The sequence below is a fragment of the Abramis brama genome (genome assembly GCF_963993115.1).
Source record: "Abramis brama genome assembly, chromosome: 4".
NCBI lineage: Eukaryota > Metazoa > Chordata > Actinopteri > Cypriniformes > Leuciscidae > Abramis > Abramis brama.
In genome coordinates this window covers 38,477,971-38,497,025 of record NC_139966.1, presented here as the reverse complement: position 1 = coordinate 38,497,025, position 19,055 = coordinate 38,477,971, and the positions used below count along the sequence as shown (strand labels likewise).

The window sequence follows — 19,055 nt, the reverse complement described above, 5'->3', positions numbered from 1 at the left end:
AGAACATAACGTCGGGAAGCGTGTTTGTGAATGCGGGGCCAGGCGGTGATATTCAGTTTTGATATGATGAATAATGAGAATCATTGAATTTGCTTAGAATGATTTGATTTGAATCTATTTATTTATTAATTTATCTGAGGTGCCGGAACGCAGTTCCGGACCGTTCCGGCCCACTTTAACCCCTGGCCCTAAGCACATAAATGTGGTAGTACCAGTGCAAAGCATTCAAAACTATGAACACCAATCTGCAGGGTTACACAATCCTTCTATGCTGAAACAAATGCTTTCACTGTTCAAAATGGTTGTGTTGATAGGAAAACGCATGTCCTTTTCCAGGATTCACTGATAAACAGATAAGTTTAAAGAACAGCATTTACTTCGACGTTTTACAAATGTAAAAAGAATACGGAGCCGTCTGCTCTCTAATCGATCTAATCTATCAGATTTGTTTTTGTTTTCAATCTTTCCGGTTGGCGTCCGCTCATTGTCTCTACTTCCCTCTTGATTCCCCTTTATATCTTCTGTCTGCACTTTTATCATTGCTAGTGTGTTTTAGTGCTTGTCTAATCTGTCGCTTGTCTAATCTATGGTTTCTCTGGCTTGACCTTCTTGGGATCTGTCCTGATACCGGCTGCAGTTTTTTTTTTTTTAAAGCAAATATTTGTCGTTTATTTGCTAGGCTATATTAGGCTACAGGCCAAACTGGGGCCTGGAACTTATTTGTAGCCACTTGAAATGGCCCTTTTTTCCCTTGCTGATCTGAAAAATGATCCGATCCGTAACTCAAAAACCATAATGTGATCCGAACCGTGAGTTTTGTGATCTGGTCGAGGCAAGCACTGCATTAATCACGATCCAAACATAAATGCTGCACGCACACATGAGCAGTTGTTTTTTATTTGAATTATTAGATTGTAGAATTTCAAGATTTGGTCTAAAAACAGAATGGTCTAACTTTATCTTTGTGAAACAATTATGCTATATTAAACTGCACAAAACAAAAACAGCAGACAGACTGAATGAAAATGCAAATTCTCTCTGACAGTAGGTGGCGCTTACCGTTTCCTTCGTTACCACTGTTTCTCGATAGAAATTACATCAAAAAGTTGGTCAAAAATATAGGCTACTTTTACTCACAAACTGACCACCAGCCATTTTTATTTTTTTCGCTCAACAGTCATGGAATCGAACGCACAAGATAGTGAGATATCATGAAGAATAGGCTAGGGCTGTAGTCAAGACCACCTTTGTCGAGTCCAAGTCAAGACCGAGTCCAAAGAGGTTCGAGTCCGAGTCAAGACCGAGTCCAAAAAGGTTTGAGTCCGAGTCAAGACCGAGTCCAGGACAGGAAAAAAAAAGTCTGCTAAAAAAATATAGGCTAGCCTATAGAAATCAAATCATTATGTAATAATGAAATAATGAATAATTGTAATTTTATTTAAAATAATTGACTAATTCAAAGAACAACAAAAAAATAATAATTATAGGCCTAAAGGAGCACTACACATTCGTTTCGACTGTCTGATCAGCCTTACATTCTGTTCCTGTCAATCATACACGCGATGCCAACCAATTAAACTGCATGAGGGAGGACCGAGCCAACTCACAGACACACACACACACACACACAAGAGATGCGGATAAACCGCGGATCAGGCGGATGACGTGACAAACAGTGGCGGTTCTTCATTGAATTACACCCTGGGCGAGACCCCTTTCGCCTAAATTGGGCACCTGATGGCTTTGACCTTTCTTGTCCATCTCTTATTTGGCACTCGACATCGACAATCAACAGATCCCCTGATCCCCCCATAACTGTCACTCACGAGTCACGACCAGAAGTCAAGACTAAACCAATTCACCTGGGTGGTGGTGACCAAGTAATCGTTTTGTATTACCTGTTTTTATTAGCCATTCAGACCATTCAGAAAAACAAAACTGTGCAGGAAATATAGAGGCCTGTATTTATAATATTATGAATGAAATGTGCGCTATTTGGAAGAAAGTCGAGGTGTGACTGACTTCGATAACTATATGGAACTATACGGTTCGCCCGTGCCTAAAACCGCTACTGAGAAACAGCCAGCATTTTTCAGCTTTCGGACACAGCCCTTACAGACAGGAGGTGTGTGCCTTTCCAAATCATGTCATAAATCAATTGAATTTGCCACAGCTGGACTCACACACATCATTGTATTATAGGCCTATTTGGACGGACTACTCTGCTGGCATACTGGTTTTCAGATAGTAGGGAAGTATTCGAATTCGGACGCAGCGCATGTCAAAGTATGGTGCACCTTAGGTAAATTTTAAGTATCTTAGCACAAAGGGTCTGAATATTTTACATTTTTAATTATTATTAATATTTTTTTTATATATAGCCTTGTTAAAGCATTTTAGCATGACAAAATAAATCTATACTCCATAATGACAGAAAAAAAAAAGATTTGTTATAACAAATCATAGTGCTTTTAGATAATATTGACCCGTTCATTTTTTGTTGCATCTATGATAGATGGGGCCTAAAAGCACTATACACTCTCAGAAAAAAAAGGTACAAAAGCTGTCACTGGGACAGTACCCTTCAAAAGGGTTCTAATATGTACCATTCAGGTACTAATATGTACACGTTTGGTACCAATATGTACCTTTGAGGGACTTATATGCACTCTTTAGGTACAAAGGTGTACGGGTACCGCCACAGTGACAGCTTTTGTACCTTTTTTTCTGAGTGTAGCGTAAACTATACAGGCATAGTATGTAAATAACTGCTGCAATAACTTTCGGATGGATTGGTTCTCTTTCTCTCATGTACTTGCATAATGAATTGTGATTGGTCCATTCTTTATAATTGCTATTTCACAATAGCCTTAAATTTAACACATGGGAAAAGACGTGCACTGAGCGTCGGGACAGCGGCATGATCGTGACAGCATTGCTCAGGCGTTCGTTTACAGTAGGCTACACACACAACAATTGAGAAACATTTAGTCTACTTGCCCTTAACTGTGTTGCCTACTCTTCATGTCCATTTAAAGTAGTGCCTTGTAAGCACTGCTATATCCTACGGGAACCGCGTAGTTCGCACGGGCGCGCCCACGAAGTGAAAGTGAAAGATGGTGTGGACAGACAGTGACGTTTCCTATCAGACCCACTCAGATGTCGCACCTCTCTGCCTGGCGGTGCGATTTCATACACATTCGTGAGGATTTACCCGTCTGCGTTTCTTCTGAATTCACCGGGACAAGTGGACATGCATATTCTGGTTATATTGATTTTAATGACGGCCGCTCATCAGCATAATACCATTGCCAGAGCAAGCGGTAAGTTGAGGAACATCACGGGAAAAAATAATACATTTATGTTTGGCAAACCTGAACAGTGTTATTGCATAGGTTATAGCACATATGTTGAGGTTTAGCGTTACTTTGTAACTGTGGACTAAATTGAATTGCTTGGCTAAAAAAAAAAAACCTTTTTCATTAATTGCTCGTGCATCACATGGCCTTCAAGTAAAACAAAAAACAAAAAAACGAAACCACGTCTTGGAAAAAGAAACTAGAAGAAACTTTAACTGAAATATGAAGAAGCGAAAACTCATTCTCGTGACAGTGTCCCAGATAGCCTTATTGATATCTTATAATACTTAGCCTATATTATTTGCAGCTTGCTTGTTTGTTTATTTATTTTTAAATATTGTACTTTTTCCATACTGGGAAGAATTGGAAAGGAAAATGCCTGATTAAAAGACTGCTGAATTTGATCCGAAATGGTTTTCAGTAGGCTGTGACCATTCGTGCTGATTGGTCTTAACTCATTATAGTGAAAAATTAATTAATTCATCAATTAATTAATTAATTGATTGATTGATTGATATAAAAACGTGGTACAGTTTTGTATAAAGTTATACATTTAAGTTATACAATTTTTATGTACTATATAGGTACCTTGAGTTAATTATTCAGAAATGGGAGTTTATATTGTTACATTACAATATGTATTAGATTTAAGTTAATAGTTCCCCCCCAAAAGAAAGTTGTGTCATTATTTACTTTTCCTCATGTTCTTTTAAACCTGTATGCAAGTAGCCTATTGTTTATGTTGAACACAAAATTATAATTTCGAAGAGTCCTTTTTGGGAACACTTTACAATAAGGTTTCATTCGTTAACTATTTTAGTTAACATGAACTAAGAATTAACAAAACCTTTACAGCATTGATTATATTGATATTAATGTTAATATCAAAATTTACAGATACATTATTAAAATCAAATGTTGTATTTGTTAATATTAGTTAATGCACTGTGAACTAACAAACAATGAGCAGCTGGGTTTTTATTAACATTAACAAAGATGAATAAATACTGTAACAAATGTATTGTTAGTTTATGTTAGTTAATACATTAATAATGTTAACAAATGAGACCTTATTGGAAAGTGTTACCTCCTTTTTAATACATCAGTAGTTCATAACATGTCTGTCAAGCTTCAAAAAAGCATATATGAAGTACATATACTCACTGGCCACTTAGGTACACCTATTCACCTGTGCTACAGCAGCAGAAGACACACAGAGTGCCACTCCTGTCAGCTAAGAACAGGAAAATTAGCTTACTATTCATACGGGCTCACCAAAATTGGACAATAGAAGATAGAAAAAACATTGGTGTCGATTTCAGCTGCAACATTCAGGGTCAAAATTTGGCATAAACAGCATGAACGCATGGATCCATACCGCTTTGTATCGACGGTTCAGGCTGGTGGTGCTGTTGTAATGGTGTGAGGGATATTTTTTGGCCCACTTTGGGCCCCTTAGTGCCAATTGAGCAATGTTTAAACGCCACAGCCAACCTGAGTATTATTGCTGGCCATGACCACCTATTTATAACCACAGTGTACTCATATTCTGATGGCTACTTCCAGCAGGATAATGCATGTCACAAAGCTCAAATCATCTCAAACTGGTTTCTTGAACATGATAGTGACTTTGGGATGTGGTGGAATGGGAGATTCACATCATGCATGTGCAGCTGACAAATCTGTAACAGCTGCCTGATACTATGATGCAATATAGACTATATTTTTTGAGAAATGTTTCCACAGCACAATGTTGAATCTATGCCATGAAGAATTAAGGCAGTTCTAAAAGCAAAAGGGGTCCAACCTGATACTAGCGAGTGTACCTAATAAAGATGCCAGTGAGTGCATGACTTGTTTTCTGAAGCTATAATGTCTTTGTGTGACAAAACAGAACTAAATTGAAGTCGTTATTCACAAATCTTTTTGACTAAACTAGTGGTATACTGAGGTTAATCATGTATAAGAAAAGCTTGATTAAGGGGGAGAATAGTGATGGTGTGTGGTTCAAAATTTAGTAATAATAAAAATAGCTGAGGTTTGTATATGGTTTCCGTTATAAGCCCACATCTTTAAAGGGGTAGTTCACCCAAAAATGAAAATTATGTCATCATTTACTCTCCCTCAAGTTGTTCCAAACCTGTATGACTTTCTTTCTTCTGCTGAACACAAAAGAAGATATTTTGAAGAAAGTCGGTAACCAAACGACTGATGGACCCCATTGACTTCCATAGTAGGAAAAAAAAATACTATGGATGTCAATGGGGACCAGCAACTGTTTAATTACCAACCTTCTTTAAAGGACAAATCCAGTGAAAAATGAACCTAGGGGTATTTAACACATGGTTACCGAGTCGATCGTTCCCTGCGATGCGTTTTCATGAAAATCGAATGTATAGAGTTTTATCTTTAAAAACAGTATAGCTCATAGCAGTAGTATATGGGGCATAGAGTAAGTAAAATTAAATCGCTAGTTAATACCACTAACAAGGCTCAAAATAGCCTCACACTAACACGGTAACATAATGAGGGTCCTTACATACAAACCGAAGCATTGAGAACTTTGTAAGTGTACAGACAGTTTAATAAGAAGATACTTTATAAAGACAGTACATTACGCGTTTACATCCAGGATCCATCTTGGAAAACAGTCTCGACTAATCGAGCCACGAACGCCGTGCTACGTTAGATTTCACAAACGTAATTCCTATCGACCAGCTATCCTATCGACGGCGTTCGTGGCTCGATTATTAAACTGTCTGTACACTTACAAAGTTCTCAATGCTTCGGTTTGTATGTAAGGACCCTCATTATGTTACCGTGTTAGTGTGAGGCTATTTTGAGCCTTGTTAGTGGTATTAACTAGCGATTTAATTTTACTTACTCTATGCCCCATATACTACTGCTATGAGCTAATCTGTTTTTAAAGATAAAACTCTATACATTCGATTTTCATGAAAACGCATCGCAGGGAACGATCGACTCGGTAACCATGTGTTAATTACCCCTAGGTTCATTTTTCACTGGAATTGTCCTTTAAAATATCTTCTTTTGTGTTTAGCAGAAGAAAGGAAATCATACAGGTTTGGAACAACTTGAGGGAGAGTAAATGATGACAGAATTTTCATTTTTGGGTGAACTATCCCTTTAATATTTCCACCCACTGAACCCTAAATAACAAAATTTATAATTTGCTAGATTTCCTTGGAATTATTAACACAGCAGCAGAGAATAGCACAGTTGTCATTTGTTTTATTCATGTTCAGGAGTTAAAGAGTCATCAGCGCAGCCCTTTTTGGACTTGATATTACAAGAAATGTTCACAAAGGATGTGGTGTGTGTGTGTGTGTGTGTGTGGCGAGTTTTTGATCTGTCACAGGAAGTGACAATTTGTCATCACGAATGACATCTCCTTCAGTTCACCTTTAAAACGGTTAAATTTTTTTTTTTTTTGTGCAATAGTGATAGCTACTTTTTAGTGGAATAATTTTTAGTGTTTTTGGTCCTTTTGTAACTTTTCAGATATAGTAAACCGTGTAGTTAGGCTTAGGGTTAGGGTTAGGGTTTCGCACCAGGTAGATCTAGGAACTTATTTCTAGGAACTAGCCTCCAGGGTGGTTCCCTGAGAACTAATGATTCCCAATTTACCGGTTGCATTTGCACCGCCAGTAGGAACTCTGAAGTGACGTAAGCCGCGCTTGTTGTTGTGACTTTTATTTTGACGGCGCTGAGAACGCTAGAGCCTGAGCACACAGCGCTCCTATTCTCCATTTGTTTATGGTCTGTTTAATATTCCTTTCTAATACATTATTGTATAGAACTGTTATACAAAGAAAGTAGACAGTATATGAAAAAGTATTAGCGTATGCCGTGTGGTTGATGCCCAATGTCGCTAGCTGAGCAGAAATACAAAATCATGTTTGGCTTGGTCGACTCAAAGTTGCGTTGGATTTTCTCCTTAGCGTAAAGGTTGAGAGGTCCATCTTTCACTGTTTTCCATGTTCGTAGAGTCTGGAGTAAATATATAGGCTATAATCTGGTGTTTTGTGCGCGTTCGGCCAATCAGCGTACACTAACGTCACTGGTAGTTCCTATAGTGCTGGTTTAGACCCTACTCTGAAGCAGGAGCTAAATTAGTTCCTCCAAAAGGAGTTCATAGAACTAAAATCGTTCCTAGTTCCTACAGTATGAACACGGCAAAATCCGGGTACTTCTGCAAATACTTCTAGGAACTATGAAAATGTTCCTCCGGATGCGAAAGCCCTTATCATTCTTTTGTGTTCCATTGAGAAAAAAACTACTTGCGAGGGTGAAAAAGTCAATTCATAAAGTCAGTCTTTATACACTCTAGACATACCATCATGTATTTGTATCATACCCTTGATGTAAAACATTGTATACACTCTTGCTAGTATAGTATTTTGCCTTTAACTGCCTTAGTGGCATAGATTCAACAAGTTGCTGGAAACATTCCTCAAAGATTTTGTTTCATATTGATATGATAGCATTACGCAGTTCCTGCAGATTTGTCAGCTGCACATCCGTGATGTGAATCTCCAGCTCCACATGATCCCAAAGGTTCTCTGTTGGATTTCAATCTGGTGACTGTGGAGGCCATTTGAGCTTAGTTAACTTGTGTGACCAGAGCGGTCACAAGATGTCAACCGAGCGGTGTTAGCATCCAAACAGATGTTTATTACAAGCAAACCTTTTCCATAAATAGCTAAAATGAGCGCTCCCCTCCAGTTCGCACTTTCTTTAAGGCCGTGCCCACTCAGCTAAAACAGGAAATATAAAATAGCAAACCCCATGTAAATATTATAAAATGCATAGGAACAGTAAGAACACAGTAAAAACAGTGATGGAAGACAACTTCAAGGTCTTTCCATCACATAACTTATTGTCATGTTCAAGAAACCAGTTTGAGATGATTTGAGCTTCATGACATGCATTATCCCTGCTGGAAGTAGCCATCAGAAGATGAGTACACTGTGGTTATAAAGAGATGGACATGGTCAGCAATAATACTCAGGTTGGCTGTGGTGTTGCTCAATTGGTACTAAGGGGCCCAAAGTGTGCCAAAAAATATCCCTCACACCATTACAACAGCACCACCAGCCTGAACCGTCAATATAAGGCAGGATGGATCCATGCGTTCATGCTGTTAATGCCAAATCCTGACCGTTGCAGGAGAAATCAAGACTCATCAGACCAGGCAATGCTTTTCCAATCTTCCATTGTCCAATTTTGGTGAGCCTGTGTGAATTGTAGCCTGTTCTCAGCTGACAGTGGCACTAGGTGTGATCTTCTGCTGCTGTAGCTCTTCTGCTTGAAGGTTCGGCATGTTGTGTGTTCAGATATGTTCTTCTGCAGACCTCTGTTGTAACGAGTGCTTATTTGAATTACTGTTGCCTTTCTATCAGCTCCAACCAGTCTGGTCATTCTCCTCTGGCATCAACTAGGTATTTTCACCAACAGAACTGCCAGTCACTGGGTATTTTCTCTTTTTCGGACCGTTCTCTGTAAACCCCAGAGATGGTTGTGTGTGAAAATCCCAGGAGATCAGCAGTTTCTGAAATACTCAGACCAGCCTGTCTGACACGTTCAAATTCACTTCAAGGATTGGTTCACTTCAGTATTAAAATTTCCTGATAATTGACTCACCCCCACGTCATCTTTCTTTCTTCAGTCGGAAATAAATTAAGGTTTTTGTGGAAAACATTCCAGGATTTTTCACCATATACCGGACTTCAATGGGCTCCAACGAGTTGAACATCCAAATTGCAGTTTCAATGCAGCTTCAAAGGGCTTTACACAATCCCAGCCCAGGAATAAGGGTCTTATCTAGCGAAACAATCAGAAAAAACATTGATATACATTTTAGATAAAACCCTTATTCCATGGCTGGGATCGTGTAGAGCAGCCCTTTGAAGCTGCATTGAAACTGCAATTTGGATCTTCAACTATATGGTGAAAAATCCTGGAATGTTTTCCTCAAAAGTCTAAATTTCTTTCCGACTGAAGAAAGAAAGATGACGTGGGGGTGAGTAAATTATCAGGAAATTTTTATTCTGAAGTGAATTACTCCTTTAAATCACCTTTCTTCCCCATTCTGATTTCTTCCCCATTCAGTTTGTGGTGTTGCATAGTGGTTCAAGATTGGTCAGAGAGATTGCGAAAGCACTATTGCACAAATGCTCCCACAAACCCCCCCCCCCCCCCCCCCCCCCGGTTATGTTTTCCAAATTTAGGCTTGTTTCCAATTCAGTGAGATTACTCAGTCACTAAATGCTAGTGAGATAAGCACTATTTTGAAGTTATTGTGTTTCAGGGCTGTTTTTAATAATATTTAGGTGGATGATAAATGATTCGTTTTTCACTATTTCCTCATTCCATTAGAGGAATAACATACCCCTCCAAACTGTAACTTTATTCTCTCCTTTTTGAACAGCTATGTGCACTGTCTTGTCCAAAAATGTACTGGAGAGTTTTTGCACAGCAAAATGTGCTCAAGGGTTTTTGTATCACAATTATTTTGTTTTATCATGACCTTCCTCTGAACCATATGTTGTTTTCAGACTTCATGTTGGTTTCAAATGATTTTTAAAACAGACTTTTTTTTATACAATCTTCTAGAATTTTTTTATTTTTTATTTAATAATAATAAATATGTCATGTAGTGTACATTAAGTAAAAAGTAATAACATATTTTCCATGCGACCAGGAAGAGCTAAGATCACAACTGGACCCCTTTTTTTTACTTTTCTCAAATGTACTCAGGTTTGTTTCTCTGGTGTGCTCCAGTTCGGAAAATCTTTTTTTTACACGAACCAAAGCAAACTCTGAAAACACACAGAGGTTACAGTTCAACCTTACAAAATTGGGATGATTTTTGCTACATGGCTTTCAGACTTTGATGTAAATGACTTCTCCACATGTGAGAGAGCACCAAAACTAACCTAAAAACTGTGATAATGCTGCCTGCTCCAGTGCATTACATTTAAACAGGGTCACCAAACAATCTGTGAAGAAATGTGTACACAGTACCACTCTGACTTTCGGTATTCACTGATGCCAGAAAGCTGTGTAACATTTATGCATTTGGCAGACGCTTTTATCCAAAGCGACTTACATTGCATTTCAAGGTACACATTTACATTCTTATCTATTCTTGCTTCCCCTGGGAATCGAACCCATGACCTTGGCGTTGCAAGTGCCAACGCTCTACTGTTTGAGCTACAAACAGTATGAATCATGTTTCCATACAATACAATACAGTTTCCATTGGGTCAAAATCCAGTTTCGGTCTATCTTAAATTTTTTTCCATTTACCATTTTTCCATTTTCGTAGCACTAATATGTGAAGGATTATAAAAACTGTAGATATTGTATACTTTTTCCCTCTATTCCAAGCTCCAAACTCTTCCTTAAAAGAAAAACTGAAAGGGGAAAAAGAGAGAAACTATGCCATAAAGTCACTGGTATTTTCCGTTTATGTGCATCTTGATTTGTGCACATTACAGAGAATCAATTATTTATAATATCAATGCTATAATGATTAATTGGATTTTATCTGAGTTTCTTTGATTGTATGTGTGATTTTTTTGTGACATTATTCTTACTTTGTCTCAGATTTCTGTAAACCCTGCAATGTCCCCAGCCACGCAGTTCCTTTTAATGAGACATATCCTGTTAATGAGAGATTTCGCATTCAGTGTGAAGAGGGCTACGTGAGGAAAGCAGGAACATCCAACCTGATCATCTGTACAAAAATGAAAGATGGCACCACGAACTGGAAAAACTCCCCTCCCCTTGTGTGCATACGTAAGATTCTTGCTTATTGTAGAGAGATGTCCAGGGCTCATGACGTGTCCTCTCCCTTTTTTTTACTTTAGCTAAATCATGACCACTATATAAATAAAATTAGGGAACAAATTATTAAATAATGGGGCAGAATTCTTAATTTGTGGCCACGACTTCTATTTTTTATTTATTTTTTTACTTTGAATGTCATGTGCGAGGCTCTAGATACTAGATGGATTCCTTCTAACATTTTTTGTCAATGCCTTGGCAACCACTCACAGCACCATTAGGAAACATCACATTTTCTTCTGATGATTCTAAAATGTATAAATTTGTTTAGTTTTACATCCTAACAGAAGTCAGATGATCAATGTGGTGATTGTATTATTCCTTCTTTGCAGCTAATCCCAAAAACCCACCTGTGACAAGTAAGTACATTCTTAAGTACCAATTCCTCCCTGTCTTTCTGTGTCTGTTGTTGAAGTGAAAAGGGAAGTTTGTAATTTATGCTACGTGGTTTTAACATTAACATTGGTCACACTGAGCCAGTCACTGTACGTAAATGGGTGTTTCTGCAACTACGGGCACTTTTGACTATCCCAATTTGAAAAAATCAACCTCTATGAATTTCAGTTTTAACCATCACAGTCTGTAATACATATAACAATGTACACAAAATAGAATGTAGTCGTTAAGAATTTAATCTGAAATATGTTTATTTTTTATGTTTTTCGGGTCATCTTCTTAAAAAGTGTCCTTACCGCAACGTTACAATAACGTTTATTTTATACATTTTTAGTAAATACTGATAAAAAAATAATATACAAAATAGGGAATTTCATGTTTTTTTCTAAGCCATATAAAAAATGTACAGTAACCTTAGATGTCAATTGTTTCTATACACACAAAATATAACATAATTAACTTTTTATGATAGATGTTGCAATTTCAATGTGTTAATCATCTCAACTTAAGTGTAAAAATATTTTTTTGCAAATGAAAATGTGAAAAAAATGAAAATAGAGCAGTGCTGCGGCAATGACATCTTGTGTCGGTAAGGACAAAATAAAAAAAAATGGCATGTTTATATATATATACTAATATATATACTAATATATACTTCAGTACTAATAATATATTGAATATTTGTAATTTAATATACAGTAAACCTTGAATTTGTCTCTACCGCAACACAAGGTCTTTACCGCAACACCTAAATTTGCTGCGGTAAAGACATGTTGCGGAAATGACATTTTTGCTAATATTTTAGCTAATTGGCAGCTAGCAAGGCCTACCACATTAGTTTTGACTCTTAGCATCTTAATATACATGAATTCAACAGTAATATACATTTATTTTTAAAATGTAGTTCAAAAATACACAATTATTAAGCTGAATGGTAAGGACGCACAATAAATACTAGAGCAGAAAAGATGATGTTTACCTTATTTTTTTGGTATCTTGTGAGTGAGGTAGTGTGGTGGCCCAGTCTGTCAGCAATGTGCTCAAGTGATCATTTCTGTTTCCATAGAAACTAGACTTGTTTGTGTTCGATAAAATTTCATAATAAAAGCTTTTTTTCATTGTTTCATTGTCATTAAGGACTCAAAAGTGTGGGACAGTCACGTTTAGTTAAAAAAAATCATAAAAATGATCAGTAAATAATACAAAGAATTTTAAGTTGCTGTAAATGAATCTGAATATTAAACAATTCCATTTGAAATAATGTCATATTGTAAAAGAATGAGCTAATTTTAAGTATCTCAACATTGAAACCACGGGTGTGGGACATGAGCAAAAATGGTGTTTGGACCTATAAATGCTTCATAATTTTACATTAAATCATATTATTTATTCATTATTTTTTATGTCAAGGTGTGTATTGACACTACGTTTATATTTATGAAACATCAAATGACAAATTTTGACATAAATCTAAAATTTCACTCCTGGGACTTAAAAGTGCCCGTAGTTGCAGAAACACCCAAATACGTAAACAAGTCTTTTGATAGCGATTACAGTGTGTTTACATTTTTTAGGGGAATTAACCAACAAATAGTTTACTACTTATAGATGTCTCTGGATATAAAACGTATTTTAACAACAACAAAAAATTGCACACAATACTTTTAAACCCTATGACTTACCAAGATTGGCTCAAGACTAAAGTGTCCTGTATTATTTATTTGCTTCAGCAGAGACTACAACATCCACCACAGAAAGAACAGAATTAAAGAATCCCACAGTTCTTGGCACAAGCATGCCAACCACAGGTAAATATATTATGCTTGTATGTGTTGATATTTTTGGGTAGAACCACATTTATGTTTATGATATGACACACAACAGGATATATAACTTTGACAACAACAAATGAAGTTGTCACAAACAAAACAAGAAGAACTACACACCAGACAACTTTGAAGAGCACAACAAAAGAGGCAGAGTCTTTTACAACAACCAATGAAATTACTTCAACAAATTCAACATCCAGCAGCTTCACAAGCAGAGATTATATGACAACAACATCATCACATACCCCGCCAAGCCCTTTAACTACAACAACAGGTGAAGCCGTTCACTGTGATGGGTTGAAATGCATGGGACTAACATTAATGGAATAGTTCACCTAAAAAAATAACATCCGGTCATTATTTACTCACCCTCGTGTTGTTCCTAACCAGCATGACTTTCTTTCTTCCATAGAACCCAAAAAGAGAAGTTTAGCAGAATGTTCAAACTGCTCTTTTTCACAGTAAATAATAACCAAGATTTGTTAAGCTCTTTATTAGCTCATGCACATATTCAAACTTCCTACTGCAAGATGTGTCACAACAAGTTTAAAAAAAGTCAGAGGTTTGGAAAAACATAACTGATGACAGAATTTTCAGTTTTATTAATCTTCATTTAGCTAGAGCTGTGTTTATATGAATGTACTAACGCTTATACAGTAAAATTCTCTAAATAGTTGTACCACTTTTGCACATGGTACATCATTGTAATACTTACCATTTACTATTACTATTCTTAACTAACCATCCACAATGCAGTTTAGTTGGTGCTGTGCTGAAATTGTCTATATTTAAATGAAGCCATTGACTCGTTACAGACTGCGGTTCATTCACTAAAATTTCCCAGCACAATTTGTATTGCACTATTATTGCCTAATGTAAATAAACAAACATAGCCTAAACTATATGAAAAAGAGTGCACTTTCTAGCATTTGCATTTCTGCTTTCTGCATTTGAGAGGATATTTTTTTAGTTAAAAGAGACTAAAGTAATTCAGTTTTTTTGTGTGTTTGCACAATTGCCTGATCTACATAAGTCATTTGAATCTGCTTTTCAATATTCTTAACAATGAAAGTATAAAAGTAAATAGATCCTTTTTAGCTCACTGTATGTCAATTTTCAAAATCAAAATTGTTTTCGTCGTATTTAGTGATTCCTGTGGGGATTGTTTAGTCATTATTTAGTGATTACTGAGATGAAATCGTTTTTGGTATATGAAGACTTTAGTTGAACTTTAATTTGAAGCAGAACAGGATGTAAACCAGACTAGATCTTACTTCCTGTTATGCAGAACAAATTTACCTCCATATTGCAAAGCCTGCAATGTATATAACTAACCACACACAACTGACACAAAAAGTTAGGCCCTTGTGGGCAGTGCTCCGACTTTCTTATAACATTTAAGACTTTATGTCCTTCAATTTGAGTCCTTAAAGCGGAAATTCCTGGTCAATTGTTTTTATTAGCAAATACTGTATCCCCATATCTAAAACAGTGTGCTAGTTTGTCATTTTCTAAGATGTTGCAACATCGCTTGCACAAAGTGGACTTATTAGGCGATAGCTAGCCATGCTGTAGATGTGTGCAGCGTTTGTGTAGGTAATTCTGATCGACCTGCTCCCTTACTGGCAAACATGGCTGTGTTTTTTTTTTTTTTGCACCTTGTTGCATTTGTGGCCTTTTTTTCATCCACTCCCTCTCTGCTCCTCCTTTGCCTTTAAGCTCCATTTTTTTTTGCACGGTTGTTGGATAGCCAAAAAAACAGGCAGTGTCTCGCTGTAATTGGGACATGTGGTGGTGTCATTTTCACACAGGATTGCCTGATTCATAGATTGTGAGGTCCGTAAATTTTTTCCTAGCTACATATCATATCAGACTATCACACGTCAAGAATGGTCACTGGGAAATGTCCCACCCCTGGAATGCGATTTCAACTGCAAATCCCCCTGAGAATTATAAAAAGATGTGTGTCTTGGTGCTGGGATTGGCTCCAACATGTAACAGTGTTGTTGGTCTTTCACTATATAATTAAAGGCAAAAATAAATCTTAAAAAAAAAAAAACGCTGCAGATCCCAGTAAGTAAGGAATAGCCTAAGTCACCCAAAATTTGCTCACCCTCATGTTTTTCAAAACTCATTTGACTTTCGAGCTAGGGAATGTTATTAAATTACTTTTGAGGGAGAGTTACCGGTATTAACAGCAGAACATCCAAGCTGCTCCTAACATAAAGCTATAGTACGACTTCATAAGACTTAGAAGAAGAATCTTATTGACTGATTTTATGATGCTATTTTGTCAGCCATGGTCATCTACTCTTATAGTGTTCATTTTTCAAAAATTCTGTATAAACTGCTAAATTTCTCCTTCTGTGATAAGTAAGTGGATTCTCACATGATGCTGAGTATTTACTTAGGAGTGAACTATACCTTTAAAGGGATCATATCGTAGGCCTACATTTTATTATTATTTTAATGAAGTCCACTTGTATTGTTGTAAAGTATTGTGCCAAAACATTCATATTTCATGACCATTTTTTATTTTTATTTTTTTACTTTCTGACCTTTACAATAAATGTCTCTCCTTTTTTTGTTTTTTGTTTGCTGCGGCTGCGGCTGCTCCTTTAAACATTCCTAATGAAATTACCTCTTGAATGTTAACAGGACTAACACTATGAAGAAGTCTTTAACATGGTCGATTAACATTTACCACAACATGTTGGCTTTCAATCTATGAACTCGTTGTTCACCACTATTGCAATATTTCTGACAGATTTTCTATTATAATAATAATAATGCCAAACTTCTCTCACCCTCATGTTATTGCACTCACTCTGTCAAAACTCAGTCTCATTGTAATTCTGTCCTTCTCCCATTTTTATTAGGAATCACTGTATGTGTGAACACCTCAACTGTTTCTGAAGGTAATTTCTTTGCTTGTAGTTAAATATCCTCTAACTTTTAGATTAGATTAGATTAGATTAGATACACTTTAGAATAATAGTAAAATCATTAAAAATAAAATCACATACATGTAGGGTGACCATACGTCCTGTTTAACCAGGACATGTTTGGCCAGGATTTCGAGATCGCCCAAAATGCCCGGGATTCGGCTTTTGCTTTCTACAGTCACCATTCATTATGTTTACATTATTACATTATTTGACACTGACACGTACGTGCCAGCTTTGCAGGTCATGCATTCTGCTTCACACGGATCCCGATCGAGACGAAAACACAGGAATTTTCTTAGCAATGGTAAAACGCACATCAACCGATCACTTGTTTAGCGTTCATGTAAACACTACATTCAGATTCACCAATCGGAATTAATTCAGTCCTACTGAATCAAAAGGTGTGCATGTAAACAAAATGAATGGCGACGATAAAGCAAAAGCCGTATCCCGGATATTTTGGGCGATCTCGAAACCCCGGCCGGACATGTCCTGGAATATGGTCACCCTACATACATGGGATTATGCAGTGACTACGTGTTAAACAAATACAAACTCTTATATTTGGGGATTCTTCAAAGTAGCCTAGATTACAGCTCTGGACATTATCTCAACCAGCTTCATTTTTATTACAACAGTATGGCTGTTTCTGAAATCGCATACTTTCTTGAGTAGGTACTTATTTTGAATAAGTAATTACTTCACAAGCGCAAAAATTATGTTTTATATAGTATGAATGTGTGTAGTATGAATGTAATCTTGACGTACTACATTTGCCATGTGGTTATCATCATGTGACCTACCAGCATTAGTTGTGTCGCTTCACCTCCATTCTCCAGTGGCCTCACGTGATAGTAAAGTGTCCATCGTATGCGCGCATCGTATTCAGAAATACTCTGAATTCTTCTGTCACATACTGTTTTTCGCCTACTATATAGTAGGGAAGTATGCGATTTCTGATGCAACCTATGACATTTAAGGAGTTCCTTTCTCTCACAATCACTGAAAACATAAAAAGTAAGGAATTTTTTTTTTCTGGTAGTATGTTTCACTCTCAAAGCGTTCATACAATTTAAAGGCACTCCCACCATTAAAGTAGTCCATACTCATGCATACTCGTGCACTATATAGTAAATCTCCCGAAGCCATACTGTCACGTGTTAGTGCTTAGTTGGACTTTCAGTTTGTGTTTTGATTGGTTCCTGTTTTCATTTGGCATTGGCATTAGCATTCATTTCAATGTTTAGTTAATCATCATCATCTGTATCTCCTGTGTTCCATTAATCAGTGTCATCTGTGCTTGTATTTAAGTTCCGTCTGTTCAGTCAGTCTTTGTCCGATCTCCGTTATATTTAGTGTGTGTTGCTACCTGTTCTGCTGTCCTGTGTTTAATTAAATGAAACCTTCAAATTGAAAATATATTCTCATATCCGTCTGCCTTCCTGCAACCCACCGTGACACATACGAGCAGACAGAAATTTGTTATTTATGGGAAATCTTCCCCTCTGCTATAGCTATTTAATGTAAATTACATATGTGCATATTAAAACATAGAAGATGAAGACACATTTGACATAATTTGCTCTTGCATGTTCTTGCATGTAATGCATCACACTGGATGTAAAAACATAAGAGCACATGAGATTAAATATTTAATAGAGAGAAGATGTTAAGTGAAAAAAAAAAAGTGTCTGTCTGTCACAGAAAGCTGATGGCCCCAGAAGACATCATAAGAGCTATATGTTTATGGTGTGTTCATCCTTTTGGAGCTCTACAGCTTTTAGCCATGCTCTGTTCATGCTTTTTCCACAAAAGCATACATTATTCATAATTTTTAATGAAAGAAAGTAATTTGGGTTTGGAACAACACAAGTGTGAGGAACTGATGACAGAATTTTTATTTTTGAACAAACTAACCCATTAAAATTTCTTTAATTTAGTAAATGATAAACCGGAAGCCAACACTGGGTATTACACATGTGAGTGCCATTTTATGCTGTTTATTTCCTGAAACAAATAATATTCAATATTTCTCCACTTTGTGCTCTTCATTGTATTTTTTTAAAAATGGTTTCTTTTTCTTTCTTTCTTTCTTTCTTTCTTTCTTTCTTTCTTTCTTTCTTTCTTTCTTCAACACTCAGCAAAAGTAGCTGGAGTTACAAGCATAATTATCATCTGCCTGGCAGCAGCAGCTGTATTCCTTATCTGGTGGAGGCGGAGGTATGTTTTATAAAATCTATTGTGGAATGTTTTTTTGGTAGTTTTTTTTTTACAGCTTCTTACTGAATTGTTTTCACCCTCCAACCCACAGGTTAAGACATCGAGAAAGAGACAGTCCAGAAGCTTCCTACATACCTGTACAGTTGGTGTTTCTGAGCACTGATCAGCTGAACCAAACATTGCAGTCAACAAACCCACAACAGACTGTTTCTGTCAATGACACAAATCAACCACGAACAGGCTCCGCCCATGGTGCGGACAACATGTGACAAGCTCCTCCCACAAACAGACTCCTGTTAAAGACTTTGCCCTTAGCAGTCCATGAAATATCATCTCAACTGCACATATTTGATCAACCTCCATCTTTTGTACTTTATCTCACTCTACTCCTTTAGTTATCAGAAAATTAATAAAGTTTTATATTGTTTTTA

The 19,055-nt window shown here is 36.7% G+C and overlaps 2 protein-coding genes across 7 annotated transcripts in view; one reads left to right on the top strand and one right to left on the bottom strand.

The window, feature by feature from the left end:
• Positions 1 to 3,130, bottom strand: part of rbm17 (RNA binding motif protein 17) — a 24,829-nt gene extending 21,699 nt beyond the window's left edge. Inside the window, exon 1 of the mRNA XM_084111653.1 lies at positions 3,001 to 3,130. The gene's annotated coding sequence lies outside the window, so the exon portion shown is untranslated. The remainder of the gene's footprint in view (positions 1 to 3,000) is intronic.
• On the top strand, positions 2,900 to 19,055 carry il15ra (interleukin 15 receptor subunit alpha). 6 transcript variants are annotated; one of them, XM_084111657.1, is made up of 9 exons: positions 3,190 to 3,323; positions 10,992 to 11,183; positions 11,564 to 11,590; positions 13,361 to 13,435; positions 13,512 to 13,730; positions 16,336 to 16,374; positions 18,345 to 18,383; positions 18,546 to 18,624; positions 18,716 to 19,055. In XM_084111657.1, the coding sequence occupies exons 1-9, from the start codon at positions 3,254 to 3,256 to the stop codon at positions 18,891 to 18,893; spliced, it is 918 nt and encodes a 305-aa protein (XP_083967783.1). In that variant the 5' UTR covers positions 3,190 to 3,253; the 3' UTR covers positions 18,894 to 19,055. The 6 variants fall into 6 exon arrangements, with proteins under 6 accessions (XP_083967785.1, XP_083967783.1, XP_083967782.1 ...); XM_084111656.1 differs by having other exon boundaries at positions 13,358 to 13,435; XM_084111659.1 differs by lacking the exon at positions 16,336 to 16,374 and having other exon boundaries at positions 2,900 to 3,323.

Bases quoted from the DNA above. Each gene is read 5' to 3' on its own strand.
- il15ra (XM_084111656.1), top strand. From the start codon at position 3,254: ATGCATATTCTGGTTATATTGATTTTAATGACGGCCGCTCATCAGCAT. The intron at 3,324-10,991 runs GTAAGTTGAGGA...ACTTTGTCTCAG, and splicing joins TACCATTGCCAGAGCAAGCG to ATTTCTGTAAACCCTGCAAT. The intron at 16,375-18,344 runs GTAATTTCTTTG...TCTTTAATTTAG, and splicing joins CACCTCAACTGTTTCTGAAG to TAAATGATAAACCGGAAGCC.